The sequence below is a fragment of the Bos taurus genome, chromosome 7 (assembly GCF_002263795.3).
Source record: "Bos taurus isolate L1 Dominette 01449 registration number 42190680 breed Hereford chromosome 7, ARS-UCD2.0, whole genome shotgun sequence".
NCBI lineage: Eukaryota > Metazoa > Chordata > Mammalia > Artiodactyla > Bovidae > Bos > Bos taurus.
In genome coordinates, this window is record NC_037334.1 from 6,501,159 (window position 1) to 6,520,955 (window position 19,797).

The 19,797-nt window shown below is 50.1% G+C and overlaps 2 protein-coding genes and 1 pseudogene across 3 annotated transcripts in view; 1 reads left to right on the plus strand and 2 right to left on the minus strand.

Annotated features, from left to right (window-relative positions):
* LOC132345680 (uncharacterized protein C19orf44-like) overlaps positions 1-1,952 on the minus strand; it is a 5,577-nt gene extending 3,625 nt beyond the window's left edge. Inside the window, exon 1 of the mRNA XM_059888512.1 lies at positions 1,375-1,952. Coding sequence (XP_059744495.1) covers positions 1,375-1,531 — 157 coding nt within the window. The 5' untranslated portion in view covers positions 1,532-1,952. The remainder of the gene's footprint in view (positions 1-1,374) is intronic.
* C7H19orf44 (chromosome 7 C19orf44 homolog) lies at positions 1,861-19,789 on the minus strand. 2 transcript variants are annotated; one of them, XM_024994813.2, is made up of 6 exons: positions 19,682-19,789; positions 16,214-16,305; positions 12,648-13,392; positions 10,327-10,633; positions 5,637-5,710; positions 1,861-4,291 (listed from the first exon to the last, which is right to left on the minus strand). In XM_024994813.2, exons 3-6 carry the CDS (start codon positions 13,389-13,391, stop codon positions 3,488-3,490), a joined length of 1,929 nt encoding a protein of 642 aa, XP_024850581.2. In that variant the 5' UTR covers position 13,392; positions 16,214-16,305; positions 19,682-19,789; the 3' UTR covers positions 1,861-3,487. The 2 variants fall into 2 exon arrangements, with proteins under 2 accessions (XP_024850581.2, XP_024850580.2); XM_024994812.2 differs by lacking the exon at positions 16,214-16,305 and having other exon boundaries at positions 19,682-19,788.
* Positions 14,821-15,386, plus strand: LOC786929 (ribosomal protein L12 pseudogene; annotated as a pseudogene).
* Positions 19,790-19,797: the final 8 nt, after the last annotated feature.

Sequence of the window (19,797 nt, forward strand, 5' to 3'; positions counted from 1 at the left end):
GGCACCACCGGAAGCCTCAACCTCGGTGTCCAACACAAGGGAGGAAGGCCAGCGACGTGGCTCTCCAGACAGTGCAGCCTCATGGTGTGGGTCTAACTCTCCTGAATTGTACACTTCAAAATAAGGAAGAGTGGAAATTTTACACTTCGTATGTTTAAACATGTGGGGCTTCCTGGTGGCTCAGCAGTAAAGATCCACCTGAAATGCAGGAGACGGGTTCTATCCCTGGGTGGGGAAAGTCCCCTGGAGGAGGGCATGGCAACCCACTCCAGTATTCTCGCCAGGAGAATCCCATGGACAGAGGAGCCTGGCGGGCTGCAGTCCATGGGGTTGCAGAGTCAGACACGAGTGAAGCAACCGAGCAGGCACGCATGCATGTTTAAACACGTAATTAAAATAATTTAAAATGCAATTAAGATAAAATTTTTAGGGACTTCCCTAATGGTCCAGTGGTTAGGGCTCTGAGTTTCCACTGCAGAGGGCACAGGTTTGATCCCTGGTGAGGAAACTAAGATCCCACATGCCACATGGCATGGCCAGAAATTTTTTTTAAATATTTATATATAATTTTAACAAAATAAAAGTACAATTAAAAATAACTGCAGTGGTTAAAAATGCTCATTACTAAAATAAAAAAGATCATTACTAAGACTATACTCATGGAAAAGTCACTGAGGTCAATATTATGTTTAAAAAAAGGATGAGGGTGTTTTTTTTTTAAGATATAAACATTTTACTTATAACCAATACATTTTAACATCTTCATCTTCTAAAAATGGTAAGCAAATTGAAACGGTAAGGAAAAGAACAGGTTCCAGACGCCCCCCGGCTTCTGTCGTGTGAGCCATCAGTGGCCCCATGGGGACCTGGCACAGACTGGGTTTCCTACAGTGACCGTCACCTCTTCACTGGCACCTTCCTCTCACCCCAGGCTTGGCGGGGCCTCCCCAAGGCCCCGTGACCCCTCCACACTCAGCAAGAAGGCAAGGGCCGTGTCCACGGGACTGGCCACTCAGCACTGGCTGAGCACCTGCTGGAGGAAAGCAGCTATGAAATCTGGAGAGACGGTCTCAGAGGGAACACATAAAGACGGCCCTGTCGGGGCGGGAGGCTTGCAGTGTGTCCCTGCCAACCTTCCTGTTTTCTCCAACATGGGTGTCCTATTGCAAGACAGAAAAGGTTCTGGGACACCCAGTCTGTCGTCTGGGAGCCCAGAAATTGTGGCAGTTACCTGTGGCTGTGACCGTCCCACCAACAGATTCTCCAAACCCAGCACCTAGGGGTGGCCCTACGCCTCCAAGGGTGGATGTGAAACTGCAGGTAAAATGTGTCTGCTTCACCTAAAGGAACCCACAAGGTGGGCTGGGCTGTTACCTTCTATGGCGTCTGCACTGATGACATGGCTGGCGATGGGTGCCGGGTCCACGTAGGCACCTCCCAGGGCTGGTCCGATGGCCGCCATGCCGGCCGCTGCTCCAGACACACAGGGGGAGAGGTGAGTGGGCAGAGTCCAGAGCAATGAGCTTCTCATCAACAGGTAAGATGCTGAAATAGGCTATGTGAGTCTGTCTTTTTCTCTTCCTGAATGTGATGGCCACTCTCCTTGCTTTTTTTAATCTTTCCGCTTCTTAAAGTTTCCCCAAACCTGCCTCCATCTTTCTGGTAGGTTCTCCTTGTTCAATACACAGGTCAGGTGAGCTGGCTGAAGCAGTCACTCAGCTCAGGGTGGCTGCCCTTCCCTGGATGGGCCCTCCTCTGACAGCCATTTGTGAGCTTCAGAGGCTGCCTTTTTCCTCTCTCCTTTCGATGTCAGGCCTAATCTAGGAAATCAGCACCACTGATGTTTTACGAAAGCATCTCTAAATTGCAAAGAAGGAAACAGACATGTGCTCATTTGCTGCCCAAAGTCTCTGTTGCAAGAAAGGGAGCAGGAAGACATGGGCAGGGACTCAGGTTTCTGAGTCACAGAGCCAGAGTTGAAAATCCTCTTGAACACCTTCCAGTGATTCAGCTGGGCCCATCTGACTGACCTGCCTCCCTGCAAAACAGAGTAGTCACACCCCGTGGACAGGTGCGAGGTCTGGACAGAAGTATCACAAAGCCCCAGATCCAAAGGACCAGATCAAGCAAGAACCACAGGGATTTCCCTGATGGTCCAGTGGTTAAGAATCCACCTTCCAAGGCAGGTTCAATCCTTGGTCCGGGAACTAAGTTCCCATGTGCCATGGGACAACTAAGCCTGAGTGCTATAACTAGAGAAAAACCCACCTGCCTCAATGAAGAGCCCATGCACTGCAACAAAGACCCAATGCAGCCAAGATAAATAAGTAAATTTTAAAAAGCAGGCATCACACCCCAGCGCACAGCCCGGGAACAAGCTCTGTCTGCATTGTGGGTGTTGTCTAGACGACTGGTCCCCAACCTTTCTGGCATCAGGGGCTGGTCTTGCAGAAGACAATTTTTCCACCAACTGGGGTGGGGGTGGTGATGTGGGGGGACAGTTTGGGGATGACTCAAGCGGAGAAGGCAATGGCACCTTTGCCTTCTCCAGTACTTCCAGTACTCTGAACTTCTTTCCAGTACTCTTGCCTGGAAAATCCCATGGACGGAGGAGCCTGGTAGGCTGCAGTCCATGGGGTCGCTAAGAGTCGGACACGACTGAGCGACTTCACTTTCACTTTTCACTTTCATGCATTGGAGAAGGAAATGGCAACCCACTCCAGTGTTCTTGCCTGGAGAATCCCAGGGACAGGGGAGCCTGATGGGCTGCTGTCTGCGGGGTCACACAGAGTCGGACACGACTGAAGTGACTTAGCAGCAGCAGCAGCAGCAGCAAGCGCATTACGTTTGTTATGCTGCCGCTGATCAGACAAGAGGCGGAGCTCAGGTGGTAATGCGAGTGATGGGGAGCAGCTCTAAATACAGAAGATGCTTCACTCACCTGCTCACCTCCTGCTGTACAACCAGGTTCTGAACAGACCACAGACCCATCGTGGTCTGTGGCCTGGAGGTTGGGGACCCCTGGTCTTGACGAAAAAAAGGAGCAGTGCATGTGTGCATGGAAATTTGCTTCAGTCACATCTGACACTTTGCAACCCCATGGACTGTAGCCCGCCAGACTCCTCTGTCAATGGGATTCTCCACGAGTATACTGGAAGGGGTTGTCATGCCCTCCTCCAGGGGATCTTCCTGACCCAGGAATCAAACCTGCATCTCCTGTGTCTCCTGCATTGCAGGTGGGTTCTTTACCGCTGAGCCACTGGGGAAGCCCCGAAACAAAGAAGGGGAATCACTAAAAGAAAGCAACCTTTCCGTCCACATGGGCCAATGCTGAGAACAAGAGAAATGATGAGCCGTGCCTGCTGCACGCCAGAAGGGAATCCACCAAACACACGCGGCGAGTGCAGACCACCAGCTGGACCGGCGATGCAGCAGCTCTTGGAGCCGCCATGCTCAAGGACCCCAAAGCATCTGAGGATGCGCTGTCCTAGAGGCGGTCCCTGTCACACCTGATGTTTCGGGCGGGGTCGCACTCTGGTGGGGCCTTCCTGGCCACTGCAGGGTGCTGAGCAGCAGCCCGGTCTCCACCCAGAGAGTCAGTCACCCACCCTGGCCGATGTCCCCTGGGGCCAGGATCAGCCCCGCTGACAACCACTGCTTTAGTTTTTGGTTTGAAACCTTTCAGTGTTTTGAAGCTTGGGAGACAGTGGGGAATACCCAGGGAGCTCCCCTTTTCTGTGGAAGAGGAAGCAGGGGCCTGAGGTCCCACCAGCTGGCTGATGACAGCCCAGGCCTCCTGGTCCGGGGCTCCTGCCGATCCCCAGCGCAGGCCTCCCCCTCCCTCCTCCGACCCTCGGGCCACGTCCTTACCCTCAGCCCACTGGTAGGTGAAGGCAGGATCGGGCGTCTGCACAGCCGTTTCCTTCACCACGACTCTTGGGTGTCCACCCCTGGCCCGCTTCTTCCTGGACTTGGGACTTGAGGGAGGGAGGTCTGACTTCAGACTTGCAGAAAATTCAGGCCGACTGGCCAGCGTCCTGTAGGGAGACTCCTCTGAAGGGGCCATTGACTCAGATGCTGTGGGACTGGGAGATTTTTCAAAATCTTCTGAGTAAGTCGAGTTCACCGCGCTGGCCATAGGTTCCGGAGACGTTGGCCCCAGGCAACAAATGCCCTGGGGCCCAGGGGATGAGGCCGACGGCTCACTCAGGCGCTCGGAGATCTCGCTCTCAGAGGGGGGATCCCCTGCCCAGGGCCTTCTGCTGGATGCCTTGCCCCCCTGACCTTCTTTCTAAAATGAAGGATGGCAGAGGCAACTGGAAAGTATTTTCAAATGAGCAACACAATCAAAATACACAATCAAAGTACCACTGCATTAGAAGTGAAGGCACCCCAGGGACCCGGCAGGTGAGGGTCTACACGGTCCTTTCTAGATTTGGGCAGGCCAAGTATTGGGAGCAGAATTCTTGAAACCCTTCGGCACGAAGCTGCTGCACTTAACACTGATGGTGTGAGCGTGTGTTAGCAGCAGGTGGGTGAAATATGTGTGTCATTTTTGTACCATTAAAACCTGTGCTGGGACTTCCCTGGCGTTCCAGTGGTTAAGGATCTGCGCTTCTATTGGAAGGGACACTGTTTTGAACCCTGGTCAGGGAACCCTGGTGGGGGAACCCTGGTGATCCTGCATGGCAATCCTGAATGCTGATGGTGAGGTGGTTACTAATACAGCAAGAGTCACCACAGGGCGCTGGAATAAATATAGGTCAGTGCAGGAATTGCTGTGGGGAGGCTGAAGTCGGACCTGCTCTAATTGTCTGATACGTTAAATAACTCCTCTCTTATCATCTTAAATCAGGGTCGCTGCACATTGACACGTTGACATTCAAGACACAAATATTCCCTGCAGTGGGGGCCACCATGTGCACTCTGAGACACTGAGCGCCATCTGGGCCACTGCCTACTCGATGCCAGGAGCACCCTGCACCACAGTTGCTGCTGCTGCTAAGTCGCTTCAGTCGTGTCCGACTCTGTGCAACCCCATAGACGGCAACCCACCAGGCCCCGCTGTCCCTGGGATTCTCCAGGCAAGAATACTGGAGTGGGTTGCCATTTCCTCCTCCAATGCATGAAAGTGAAAAGTGAAAGTGAAGTTGCTCAGTCGCGTCGGACTCCCAGCGACCCCATGGACTGCAGCCCACCAGGCTCCTCCGTCCATGGGATTTTCCAGGCAAGAGTACTGGAGTAGGGTGCCATTGCCTTCTCCAGCACCACAGTTATGACCACAATATTGCCAGACATTGCCAAGTGCTCCCAGGTGAGAATCGCTGACCTAAATGAAGCACCACGGCTGCAAACCGTTCTGCATAAAGATCTAAAGTGAAAAATCAGTTCAGGGACTCCCCTGATGGTCCAGTGACTAAGACTCCAAGCTCCCGATTCAGGGGGCCCGGGTTCAATCCCTGGTCCGAAAACTAAGATCCCACATGCTGCAATTAAGTGTTCACATGCTGCAACCGAAGATTCCCACAATGAAGACAGAACATCCCGCAGGCCGCAACTGAGACCCGGCGCAGCCAGAGTAATTAAATAAATCTTTTTTTAAAAAAAGAAACAAAAAATCGGTTCACTGTACTTACTTCCCATTCCAAGTCTGATTTCTCACTGACAACTGGAGCCAGGTCATCCAGGGATAAAATGTTTATTCTAAAATCTGTAATTAAAAATGTAACATGGCAATATTTACTCATTTACTCCACAGGTATTGACCATCCTGTTGAAGGAACTGGGCTAAGAGCTAGGGATGGGAAGATGCAAAAGTGCCCTCAGAAAGCTAGTCCGGGCATCTGAGCACTTTTTCTTTAAAGGGCGAGGTAGTAAGTATTAATAGTCTGGCTTTTTCAGGCTAGTCTGTCTCTCTCACCATTGGTCAACTCTGCCCTTGTGATGACGGGAAAGCCACCAAGGACTGTGTATAAACAAATGAGCGTGGCTGTGTCCCAGTACAACTTTACTTATAAAAACAGGCAATGGGAAGGGCTTCCCTGGTGGTCCAGTGGTTAAGAATCCACCTTGCAATGCAGGGGATGCAGGTTCGATCCCTGGTCAGGGAACTGAGATCCACATGGTGTGGGGCAACTAAGCCCAGGCACTGCAACTACTGAGCCCCTGCCCTGCAGCGAAGATCCCGCACGTGGCCGCTAAAAGCTGAGGCAGTCAAATAAATACATATTTAAAAACAGACAACGGGAGGATTCCCTGACGGTCCAGTTGTTAGGACTCCATGCTCTTACTGCCAAGGACCCAGGTTCAATCCCTGGTCAGGGAACTCAGATCCAAAACATAGTGGTGGGGGTGGTTTAGCTGCTCAGTTGTGTCTGACTCTTTTGACCCCCAAGGACTATAGCCCATCAGGCTCCTCTATCCATGGGATTCTCCAGGCAAGAATACTGGAATGGGTTGCCATTTCCTTTTTCAGGAAGATCTGAAAAATAGAGAAGCAAGGAAAAAAAGAAAAACAGGCCAGAAGCTTCCCAGCCCCTGGCCTCCACAGAGCAGCTCACAATGCAAAGAGGGAAGCGCAGTGGTAAGCGTGCTTGAGGTAGGAGGGGCGGGCCCTCCACTGGGAGAGGGCACCTCATCCTAGGTTCTCATTTAAAGCAAGTTAAGGGCACAGGGGGTCTTTCCCGGGGGCTCAGACGGTAAGGAATCTGTCAGCAATGCAGGAGACCCAGGTTCAATCCCTGGGTCAGGAAGATCCCCTGGAGGAGGGCATGGCAACCCACTCTGGTATTCTTGCCTAGAGAATTCCATGGACAGAGGAGCCCGGTGGGCTACAGTCAATGGGGTTGCAAAGGATTGGACACGAGTGAGTGATTAACACTTTCGTTTCTAGCTCAGGTTAACTTCCACTTTGTGGTGCCAGCTAGCCAGCTGCCAATGCCTGAATGCCATGAGTGCAGGTTACTAGAAGAGGAAGGCTCCACGTAGTTCCAGTGCCCCAGCAGGTTTTGCCCCATCAACATGTGGGCCTGCTCTTCCCCGGGAGGAGGAAGGCTGACGGGCACCCAGGGTGAGGAGCAACTCCACCACATGGCTCACTTCATGACTGAAGCACAGAGGTTGGGTGTGTGTGATGCTAGGGGGACGGGGGAGTCCACCCTGTGGGACCTCAAAGCCCCAGCAGGTGCATGCAACCCCAGCTGAGCTGGGTGGACACTTGGTGGGGCCTCCAAGGTGTCTTAGGGGCTTCCACGGGGGGCGCCGAGCAGCCTGGCTGGCTGGAGGGATGAGCCTCCCAGAGGAGGCAGGATGCGCCCGCAATTCCAGGAACAGACAGGGGGCAGTCAGCGGGGGCAGCTGGAGCATCGCCCACCATGTGGGAGGCACAGAGCTGGGGGTGAATGGGAGATGGAAGACCAAGCGGCTCACTCCTCCTGGAAAGGCTGCTGCTGCTAAGTCGCTTCAGTCGTGTCCGACTTTGTGCAACCCCAGAGACAGCAGCCCACCAGGCTCCTCCGTCCCTGGGATTCTCCAGGCAAGAACACTGGAGTGGGTTGCCATTTCCTTCCCCAATGCATGAAAGTGAAAATCAAAGTGAAGTCGCTCAGTACTGTCCGACTCTTAGTGACCCCATGGACTGCAGGCCACAGGCTCCTCCGTCCATGGGATTTTCCAGGAAACAGTACTGGAGTGGGGTGCCATTGCCTTCTCCTGGAAAGGCTAGCTGAGTGCAATCCCAAACGCCAGGCTGCCCAGCAATGTTAGACGGAAATGAAAACCTAGCTCAGCACTTCAGTGCTAAGGGCTCACCCACCCCGCCTCTGAACTCCTCCGACACTGCCAGTTGCCAGCATGCCTGTGGCACACAGGTCCTGAGATACGTTCACGGACAAGCCTCTGAACTAAGCCATCACGGTTGGCTTGGGCCAAGGCACAGCAGGAGACCGTGGACTAGTAATATTGTCATGTCAGCCAACCCTGCCTCTCACAGGCTCACCGTGCAGGAGCCCTCCACGTGCACTAGCTCACTGTCATAGCTCTGCCCCACGCTACAGATGAGGAAACCGAGACACAGAGCCTGAGGCCGTGTGGCCAGAAGGCAGCAGGGCAAGCGTGTCCACCCCAGGTAGTGTGCTTGTTAGTCGCTCAGTCTTATCCGACTCTTGGCGACCCCGTGGACTGTAGCCCGCCTGGCTCCTCTGTCCATGGAGTTCTGGCAAGAATACTACAGCGGGTTGCCATCCCTTCTCCAGGGGCTCTTCCCAACCCAGGGATCAAACCTGGGTCTCCCGCATCACAGGCAGGTTCTTTACTGTCTGAGCCACCAGGAAGCCCCCACCCCAGATGGGCTGGACCCCCCAAACTCAAACTTGTCTTCGCCACTCCTTGCTGCCCTCCTCTCTTGAAGCTGCATCTGGAGGGGAAGGTGGGGTCTGGACACAGAGGGGACCCCTCCTGGCCAGCAGCAGGGGGCTGAGGCACAGCCTGGAGGGGCAGTCAGGGAGGGCCAGAACCCAGGTCTGGCGTTCCTGTCGGCTGTCACGTCAGCCAACCCTGACCCTCACAGGCTTCCCGTGCAGGTACGCCCACCTTCTCATCAACGCCCACCAGGCTGGCTAGGACACCCATCACCATTTCCTCGGGCCTGAAGATCCGAGCCAACAGCAGTGAGGTGCCACGTGGCATGTGTGGTGACCCCCGAGGGGACTCCAAGGGGGCTTTCTCGAACCCTCAAGCCCATCCCCCTGCACAGGGAGGGGACTTTGGTCGGCTGTGCTTCCCCTCCCTGCCCCTACATCATGGTGCCTTAGCATCTTGGATTTTTTTTCGGGGGTAGGGTCACACCACGCAGCCTGTGGGATCTTAGTTCCCTGACCAGGGACTGAACCTGTGACCCTGAAGTGAAAGTGCAGAGTCTTAACCACTGGACCACCAGGGAAGTCCGCATCTTGAATATTTTGAGCTGCAGGAATCTGAGACACAGAAGGGGCTGCAAGGACTCCCTGACCTCCTCCGAAGCAGGCTGTCCCTCAGGTAAGACTCACCTTCCCTTTACCTGGGGGAGAGGAGCATCCTTATGCCCAGGATGGGGGGAACTGAGCCACCCCTCACCAGCAGGTTTTGCTCTGTCTCCCCTCATCTACTCCTATCCTTTTTCTATCACATTCTCCCAGGACTCTCCACTGCTCATCACACCTAGCAGGAGGCATCACCATTACTTTTCATTTTCATTTCCTTATGAAGGCTCCTGGGTCACATAAAACTTATATGAAATCTTTATTGAATCTCAGAATGCTTTTCTCCTGTTAACCTGTCTTTGGTTACAGAGATCCAGCTGAGAAGTTAAAAGGACACAAGGAAAAAAACTATTTTTCCTTCCTGACCACTGATTCACTGGCTAAAGATCATCCTAGCACCTGGGAACTAGGGCCGGGGCAGGGCAGGTTTGCCTGTTTCTCATTGTGGTCCTGACTGACACCACCACGCCTGGCACCTGCTGGCAAACAGCAGGTACTCAACCCAGTTATTTAACTGGGTTTTGATGGCAAGGCAACTGCAGAGGGGAGAAATCCATGTTTTCTTTTTCTGTTCTTTTCTTAAATACATACAATATTAAAACTCATGCTGGGGACTTCCCTGGTGGTCCAGTGGTTAAGAATCAGCCTTCCCGGCTATACCCCAATACAAAATAAAAATTTTCTCTTTTTTAAAAAGAAAAGATCTGGGGAGTTCAATAAAGAGAAGAAAAAAAAAATGAATCCACCCTGGCTTCCAGGGCAGGGGATGCAGGTTCGATCCCTGGTCAAGGAACTAAGACCCTGGCCACTGCAGCACAGCCAAAAATAAAAAATAAATAAGTACATAAAAAATCATGTTGAATGATGGTGAAATAATAAAAATGTCTGTGACTGCTTAGAGGTTGGTTTTGTTTTCTGCAATTAAAAAGGAAAGGAAATACACTTCTCTTTTACAACAAGGAAAACTTTCTCTCATATGAGGCTCGAGAAGGGTTTGCCTTTGCTCTGTCACTGGGCAGGGTCACTAGATGAAGACTTTAAAGACAGAACAGGGACTTACCTGGCGGTCCAGTGGTTAAGACTGCATTTCAGACACAGAGATGCAGGGGGTCAGGGAACTAAGAGCCCACAGGCCCCGAGGGGAAAAAGAAATCTGACTTGGCCCCTCAACTAGGAAAGAGGGTGTGGAAGAGCCGAGGGTGCCTTGCACCCCTCATGATAATACCCTGTGACCACCATGCTGGGGACCCTAAAGGCAGTCTCGCCCTCCCTGCCCAGGGTGACAACTCTGCACAGGGATGAAGGCTACCGTTCAGACTGTCATCAGTGGCTTCTGAGGGAGGCTCCTCCTGAGGCCCAGGCTCGCTCCTTCTCAGGGAGGATGAGAGCTCGTCGGCCCCCGAGGTCGAGGGCGCTGAGTTCAAAAAGGCACCAGGGATGGAATGCGACACGATGCGGGAGGCAGGCGTCTGTGGGGAGGGAGCTCTCAAGCCGGCACCGGGAAGGGACCCGTCTGCTGACCGTGAGGTTGACGGCCATGAAGTGGCGAATGGCTTTGAGCTGGGAAGATCTTTACTGGGCCGTGAAAGGGCTCTTGGTGGAGTTGGGATTTGACCCTACGTGGGCAGAAACAAAAGAAGGGAAATTAACCAAACATGCTAAGTAAGTCCTGATCAAGCGACATTGGGGTTGGTGGACAGTGTGAGGCCTCATGATGACCGTTACCGTTCTCAGCCCTTTTCTCTCTTCTCCCCTCATAAATAAATAAGAAATACTCAGAAATATTGCTTGGCTTTCAAATCGTGTCTGACTCTTTGCAAGCCCAGGGACTGTAGCCTGCTGGCCTCCTCAGTCCATGGGATTTCCCAGGCAAGAATGCTGGAGTGGGTTGCGATTTCCTTCTCCAGGGGATCTTCCTGACACAGGGATTGAACCCACGATGCCTGCATGGCTGGAGAAAGAAATGGCGACCCACTCCAGTATTCTTGCCTGGGAAATCCCATGGACAGAGTGGCCTGGTGGGCTACAGTCCAGAAGGGTTGCAAAGAGTCAGACAAAGTTAGTCACAAGAGTGACTATTGGCCAAAGCACCTCTACCGTAATCTCCCTTAATAACAAGTGTTGGTGAAGATGTGGAGAAATTGGGACCCTCATGCAAAGCAGTGCAGCCACTGTGGGAATCAGTTTGTCTGTTCCTCAATTAGTTACACACAGGCTTACTATAAGACACAACAGTTTTGCTCCTAGGAAAAACCCAAAGAATTGAAAACAGGGACTCAAACAGATACTTGTAACACTATTCATAATTGCCAAAAGGTGGAAACATCCCAGACGTCCATCAGTGGATGAGTGGATAGACACAATGTGGTCCATCCACGCAGTGGAATATTCCTCAGCCATAAAAAGGAATGGAGCATTGATGCATGCTACAATGTGAGTGAACCCCGAAAGCATCATGCTAAGGGAAAGAGACTGGACACAAAAGGTCACAGGTTGTATGATTCCACTGGAGAAATGTCCAGAACAGGCAAACCCACAGAGACAGAAAGCAGATTAGTGATTATTAGGGTTTGGAGGACAGAGAAACAGGGAGTGATTATTTGGTGCACGTGTCCGTGCTAAACCATTTCAGTCACGTCAACTCTTTGTGATCCTATGGACTGTAGCCTACGAGGCTCCTCTGTCCACAACATTCTCCAGGCAAGAATACTGGAGTGGGTTGCCATGCCCTCCTCTTCCAGCAGATTTTCCCAACCCAGGGATCAAACCTGCATCTCTTGTGACTCCTGCATTGCAGGCAGATTCTCTACCACTGAGCCAAGAAGGAAGACTGATAGTAATCAGTAACGGTTTACTTTTGGGAGGATGGAAATGTTTTGGAATGAGACAGATGGCAGTTATACAACACTGTGAATGTACTAAATGCCACTGAATTGTTCATTTTTAATAGGTTAATTAGGAATTTTAGGTTATAGGAATTTCACCTCAATTAAAAAAAAAAAAATGGAAACGGAGCCTTCTCAAGTTAGTGATTCCCATATGGTCCAACCAGCGAGCGGGCACGGGTCACTAACGGCAGTGCTCACGGCCGGGGCTGCCTCAGTCATGCAAAGTGCCGTCCTGCGGGGTACACAGTCCCCAGCACCGCATGGTGCAAACACCTACCGTGTCCAAACCCGATCCCTTACAGAGCAGGCCAGGAGTGCGGCCCCGTGATGGGCTGAAACCCAGCCCTTCCTCATCCAACACTCTCTCAAGGAGCTCACAGGTGATGGCACTCCTCAAGACTCTAGTGCTATGACATAAAGGTACAAATGCAAAGTATTAATACAAACAAGTACAAAATAAATAAGTGCAAAATGCAGGATGTCCCTGGTGGTCCAGTGGTTAAGAATCCACCTTGCAATGCAGGGCATGGATGCAGGTTCGATCCCTGGTTGGGGAATTAAGATACCACGTGCCACAGAGCAACTTGTGTCGCCACCTACTGAGCCCAGGAGCTCCAGAGCCGTGTGCTGGCACTAGAGAGTCCCTGTGCCACAGGGAAGATCCCACGGGCCACAACTGAGACCCGGTGCAGCCAGATAAACAAATAAAAAACAAAAATGGATAAATACATGCAAACCTTACCAAGACCAGTTTTGTTTGTTCTTTCTCAGTGGCTTTGGTGAAACCCTGATTGGTGGTTGTTTCTTTTTCCCCAGAAGATTCTGTCAAGCTCCCCAGCAACTTTTTCATTTCCTCTTCATCACTGTCTGGCGAATCCAGTGTTCTAGGAGGTTGTTTCTCTCTGGGTCTTTGAGCATCCCTCTCCTTCCCAACCTGGGCTTCCATGGGTATCTTTTCCACCTGTGCTTCTCTCTTCTTTAGAAACCTACTGACCTTCCCACTCGGCATGTCTGTCTCAGGGACAGGAATTTCAAGGGCCTGTTCCTGGGAGAGTTGTCCTGTGTTCTGTGAAGAAAGGTCAGCCGTCCTCCTAGGGGGAGTTTCTTCAGCTCTGCTAGGGAGCCAGTCCTCGGATTCTGCGTCCGATGGATCCACCCGCACCTTCCGGTTCCTGATCTTGGTCTCTATCTGTGCCAGCTTCATGAGCGCCGCGTTGGCCCTGACCTTGGAGGCAGTGGTTGACGGTCTACTTGAAGAGTGCCAGTGCTCGCTCCCCAGGACAGCGTTCTCTTTTGGCAGGAAGTGTTTTCCACCCAGAGTCTGGTTTCTTTTTAAAAATCTGCTGGGACCGGGTGCTATTTTGGTAAGATGTCTACTGATATCAGAGTTCCACATGTCCCCCAACTTTGAATCTTCTAAGGAAATATCACTGAGGTCGCCAAAGATGTCACGCACAGGACGGCTGGGTTTTCTTATTGAAGCCATTCTAGGGAGTAAAGACAGAAAACTTAAGAATCAGAACATCTGATGTTCATACTACCAGTTCAAATCTCTCAACAGCTCCCACCACTTGGGAGAGACCACATTCCCTTTTGCCCTTTGGCCAGATCCGCCCCACCAAGCCCGATGACCACCATGAAAATAAGACACCTGGGACTTCCCTGGTGGTACAGTGGGTAAGAATCCGCTTGCCAATGCAGGGGACACAGGTTCGATCCCTGATCCAGGAAGATTCCAGAAGCCACAGAGTAACTAAGCCCGAGCACCACAGTTTCTGAAGCCTGCGTGCCCTAGCGTGCGTGCTCCCCAGCAAGAGAAGCCACCCCGATGAGAAGCCCATGAACCGCAACAAAGAGTAGCCCCTGCTTGTGCAACTAGAGAGCACCCTGGAGCAGCAACTAAGGCCCAGGGCAGCCAAAAAATAAATTAAAAATATATAAATAAGATATCTGGTATGTTACCACTGAATTACCTGGCAATTACACTGAATTGCCAGGTATTAAGTGACACATGTTACATAATAAAGACAAAAGTCAGCGATTCTCAGGCCCCAGCAGGAGCCCCAGTACTTCATTCAGAGCTGCCGTATCTCATTTAACCCTCACTTGACCCTGTGAGTTGGTTATTGTCATCCCTCTCTCATAGAAGGAGAGGAAGGAAATGAAGGCCGAAGCAGGTTAGATCCTGATCAGTGAGTTGCTATTGTTGCTCAGTTGCTAAGTCGTGTCTGATTCTTTGAGACCCCATGGACTGCAGCACGCCAGGCTTCGCTGTTCTTCACTGTTTCCCAGAGTTTGCACAAACTCATGTCCATTGAATCAACGATGCCATCCAACCATCTCATCCTCTGTCACCCCTTCTCCTGCCCTCAACCTTTCCCAGCATCAGGGTCTTTTCCAGTGAGTCAGCTCTTCGCATCAGGTGGCCAAAGTATTACAGTTTCACCATCAGTTCTTCCAATGAATACTCAGGGTTGACTTCCTTTAGAATTGACTGATTTGATCTCCTTTCAGTCCAAGGGACTCTCAAGAGTCTTCTCTAGCACCACAGTTCAAAAGCATCACCTCTTTGGCACTCAGCCTTCTTTATGGTCCAACTCTCACATCTGTATGTGACTGCTGGAAAAACCATAGCTTTGTCTGTATGGCCAGTGAGTAGCAGAGCCAAATTCAGAGCTTAGGCCGATTCCAAAGATCTCGCTCACCCCCGGAGTTCTTCACAGTCTCTACAGATGCCCCACTTCAACTCCAAGTCAGTCCTACTCCCCAGTCGCACCCCAAGTCCAGTCTCCTCCTTTATCCAAGTGTCCTCAGTTCTCTCAAAAAAAAAAGAGCTGTTGAGCTCTCGGCTTTTGGCTCAGAGGAGGCCAAAGTGCAACTTTCTTCAGTAGTCCCGAATCTGGGTTCATCTGACACCAGCCGCCTCCAGCATGCCACCTAAGCTTGACCCCAACGAGATTAAAGTTGTGTACCTGAGGTGCACTGGTGGGGAGGTCGGTGCCATGTCTGTCCTGGCCCCCAAGATTGGCCCCCTGGGTCTGTCTCCAAAAAAGGTCGGTGATGACATCGCCAAGGCAACTGGTGGCTGGAAGGGTCTGAGGATTACAGTGAAACTGACCATTCAGAATAGACAAGCCCAGATTGAGGTGGTACCTTCTGCTTCTACCCTGATCATCAAAGCCCTCAAGGAACCACCAAGAGACAGAAAGAAGCAGAAAAACATTAAGCACAGTGGAAACATCACTTTTGATGAGATCGTCAACATTGCCTGGCAGATGCAGCATCGGTCTCTAGCTAGGGAACTTTCTGGAACCATTAAAGAGATCCTGGGGACCGCCCAGTCTGTGGGCTGCAATGTTGATGGCCGCCACCCTTATGACATCATAGATGGTATTAACAGTGGTGCAGTGGAGTGCCCAGCCAGTTAAGAACGGCAAAGGGAAAAGAAAAATAAAGGATTATTTGACAATTCCCCCCCAAAAAAAGAGCTGTTGAGAGCCTGCCCTGGTAGTCCAGTGGTTAAGACTCCACATTCCCAATGCAGGAAGCCCAGGTTCAACCGCTGGTCAAGGAACTAAGATCCTGCATGCCACACAGTGAAGCTAAATAAATAAAAATAGTTTTTAAAACTGGCTGTACTATTTTTTAAAAAAAGCTGTTTTTGAAACTCAATCTATATGTTTAATGAGCTCCCCAGAAATCTTATTTTACTTAGTGTAAGAACCTCTGCCCCGGGAGCAGGATTGGGGCCTTTGGACAGACACAGGCTGCCCTCTCCTCCCATCCTGTACAAAATGCCAGCCATGTGTTGTGCGTGTGTGCTAGCGTACATTTTTCTGGGGAGAAGGGCCTGAGTTTTCATCGTATTCTCAGAGTTCTCGTGTACCCCAAAAGAATAGGAACAATCCACTGCAAGACTTACCAAGGTTTCAAAAGATTTTAAAGACTTGGGAAAAGTATGGCATGGGTGGGTGTCTGCTGCAGGCCCTTTAGTGAACTTGGCAATGGCAATGAAATGCACAGAACCATGACCCCACAATTCCACATCTGGGAATTTACCTACAATTACATTCTCAAAGGCACATAGAGATGTCCAAGGAATGTCTTGGTAGCATTATTTGTACTAATCAGAAACAGAGGCCCAGTGAGGTCCAGACAACCACAGGCACACAGTGGAATATTAGGCAGCCATTAAAGGAAGGGGGAAATCTGTGTGCGTAACATCTCCAGCATAATGGTCTGTGAGGCAGGAAAGACGAGATGTAGAACCATGCCTCAGCTCCATACTGTTTGAATGGTGGGACTTGCCTGGTGGTCCAGGGGTTAAGACTTTGCGCTTCCAATGCAGAGGGCACAGGTTCAATGTCTGATCAGAGAATTAAAATCCCACATCCTGAACACTGCAGCCAAAACAAACAAACAAAAAATACTGTTGAATGTTCTACCAAGACTATATATGTTACTTTTATTAAAAAACAAAAAAGTACTGTGAGACCCAAAAAAGCCTTTTCCCCCTCTCTATCCACTTGGAAAACTACTTTATTAGGATTACCAGAATAAACAGAGGACAGTTATTTGAATTTTAGACAAACAGCAAATAATTTTTAAGAATTAAGTATGACACAAATATTTTTATGGTAAAAGCTAATGTTCTGAACATTTTATACTAAAAAGCATTATGTTCCAAATATCTTCATATTAAAAAATTTATCTGAAATTGAAATTCAACTGGGTGTCCAGTATTCTGATTTAACTTGGCAACTCTACATCTTAGACACCTTTTAAAGCTGAGTTCAAATATTTTGTGCTGCTGCTGCTGCTACCGCTAAGTCGCTTCAGTCGTGTCCGACTCTGTGCGACCCCAGAGACAGCAGCCCACCAGGCTCCGCCGTCCCTGGGATTCTCCAGGCAAGAACACTGGAGTGGGGTGCCACTTTCTTCTCCAATGTATGAAAGTGAAAAGTGAAAGTGAAGTCGCTCAGTCGTGTCCAACTCTTAGCGACCCCATGGACTGCAGCCTACCAGGCTCCTCCGTCCATGGAATTTTCCAGGCAAGAGTACTGGAGTGGGTTGCAAATTTTGTGCTAGGCAAAGCATTTAACCCAATCCCTAAGATTCTGGAGAAGAATGAATTATTTTTATTATTTTATTGTCTGTTTCTCTGACTAGTGTGCTTGCTTTCTTATCCCCATCTTAACAATTCATACACTAAGAGTGCCCAGCATAGGCCTGACCACAGGGGTCAGTGAATGGGAAACCACGCAGAATTCCTAGAGGGAGCGACCCTGGTCAGATTACTTAACCATTCTGTGCCTCAGTTTGGTCATCTGTAAAAAGGGAATAACATAGGAACATAGGAATTCCTCATAAGAACATAGGAATCCTATGTTCAGTACGGCATACAATAAAATTTAGATAGCTGTCATGATGGTATTGGGGGCCTTCCCAAATGGCTCAGTGGTAAAGAATCTGCCATCCACTGCAGGAGATGTGGGTTCAACCCCTGGGTGGGGAAGATCCCTTGGAGAAGGAAATGGCAACCCACTCCAGTATTCTTGCCTGGGAAATCCTACGGACAGAGGAGGCCGACAGGCTACAGTCCATGGGGTCGCAAAAGAGTCAGGTATGACTTAGCAACTAAACAAAATGATAACAATGACAGTATTTGGACTACCTGCATAATGGGCTAACTTTTAGCTGCAAGGACATGGGGAAGGGGAAGTAGAAAGCACTGAACAACAACAGCTATCTCTGTGAATATTTTTGTAGTTAAGGCTCCAGGCCATTCCGTGCTGGTCAGAGGGCAAGTCTGACCACCAGGCCAGGTTTTCTGGCATCTAGTTCTTCTGAAAGGTTTAAAATAAATTTAAAAATTAATTAAAAAAATTTTTTTATTAAAAAAAAAAAAGGAGGGGGGAATTTCTCTGGTGGCCTAGTAGTTAGGATTCCAGGGGGTGGGATTCAGTCCCTGATCTGGGAAGTGATATCCTGCAAGCCCCACAGATCAGGCAAAAAAAAAGAATTAAAAAAAAATAATAATGTTTAAAAGGGTAAATTTCACGTCATATATACTTTACCACAACTAAAATAGATATGTATTTTTAAATTTTTTATTGAAGTATAGTTGATTTACAATATTGTGTTAGCTTCAGAAACATGTATTTTTTGTAAAAATACATTATAAACTCACAATTAAAAATAAACCAATAGGCAAAATACATGAACTGATATTTCACACAAAAAAATATACAAATGGCCAATAAGCATGTAATAAGATGCTCAACATTATCTATGAGGGGAATTCAAATCAAAGCCACTATGAGATCCCACTTCACACCCACTGCTGCTGCTAAGTCACTTCAGTCGTGTCTGACTCTGTGTGACCCCACAGACGGCAGCCCACCAGGCTCCCCTGTCCCTGGGATTCTCCAGGCAAGAACACTGGAGTGGGTTGCCATTTCCTTCTCCAATGCATGAAAGTGAAAAGTGAAAGTGAAGTCGCTCAGTCGTGTCTGACTCTTAGTGACCCCATGGATTCCTCTATCCATGGGATTTTCCAGGCAAGGGTACTGGAGTGGGGTGCCATTGCCTTCACACCCACTAGAGTGACTGTAATCAAAAGTACAGAAAGGAACACGTGGTTGGTGAAGATGTGAAGATATTATATAGAACCATCATACCCCTTGGAGGAGACTGTAAAACGATGCATCTGCCAACCTGGAAAACAGTCTGGTAGGTCCTCAAAAAGTTAAACGTAGTTCCCATAGGACCCAGCAATTTCAATCCCCTGCAGCCCAAGATAACTGAAATGGATGCAAATGTTCGTAACAGTTCTTATTCATAATACACAAAAAGTGGCAACAACCCAAATAGCCATTAACTAGTGAACGGAGAAGGCAATGGCACCCCACTCCAGTACTTTTGCCTAGAAAATCCCATGGACGGAGGAGCCTCGTAGGCTGCAGTTCATGGGGTCGCTAGAGTCGGACACGACTGAGCGACTTCACTTTCACTTTCCACTTTCATGCATTGGAGAAGGAAATGGCAACCCACTCCAGTGTTCTTGCCTGGAGAATCCCAGGGACAGGGGAGCCTGGTGGGCTGCCGTCTATGGGGTCGCACAGATTCGGACACGACTGAAGCGACGCAGAAAGCAGCAGCAGTGAATGGATGAGAACTATTCAGTAATAAAAAAGAACAAATAATGATACACACAACACGCACACGTGTCAAACACACCACACTAAGTGAAAATACCAGATGATGCAAAAAACCACACACCCTGTTATTCCAGTTACAAGGACTGTCCAGAAAAGCCAAGTCCACAAACTCACAAAGCTCATGGGTGGTTGCCTGGGACTGCGGGTGGTAGCGGGGATGGAGAGATACATTTCGGGTGACCCACAGGTTCGAAAGCTGGATGGTGGTGATGTTTGTACCATTTGGTAAATTTTTAGTAAAATAACGGGAATTGTAAGCTTAAAAGGGTGAATTGTACCGTATGTAGATGAGTTATCAATAAAGCTGTTAAAAGATAAACCAATTTTTGAAAATAGGGGCGCCCTTCAGACCAGCGGGTTGTTCCCCCAAGGCCTGGAGCGACCCACATCGGACCATCTCTCCTGTGCGCCTCAGACGGGGAAACTGAGGCTTGAGGCCCCTGAACCGCCCTCCCGCTGCCCGACCTACTCAGCTCCGGAGCGCGCCCCTTTCCCCTCAATTCCTCTCCCGAGTCCAGGCATCAAGCCCGGCCACCGCCCAGCCAACCCCGCCAACCTCCTCCCGCGAAGTCCTTCCGCGGAGGCTGCCGCCGCTCACGGTGGAACACTCGTGCCAGAGGGGACCGTTGCCCTCGGCAATAGCGCCCTGGCGAAAGAGACTACATCTCCCGG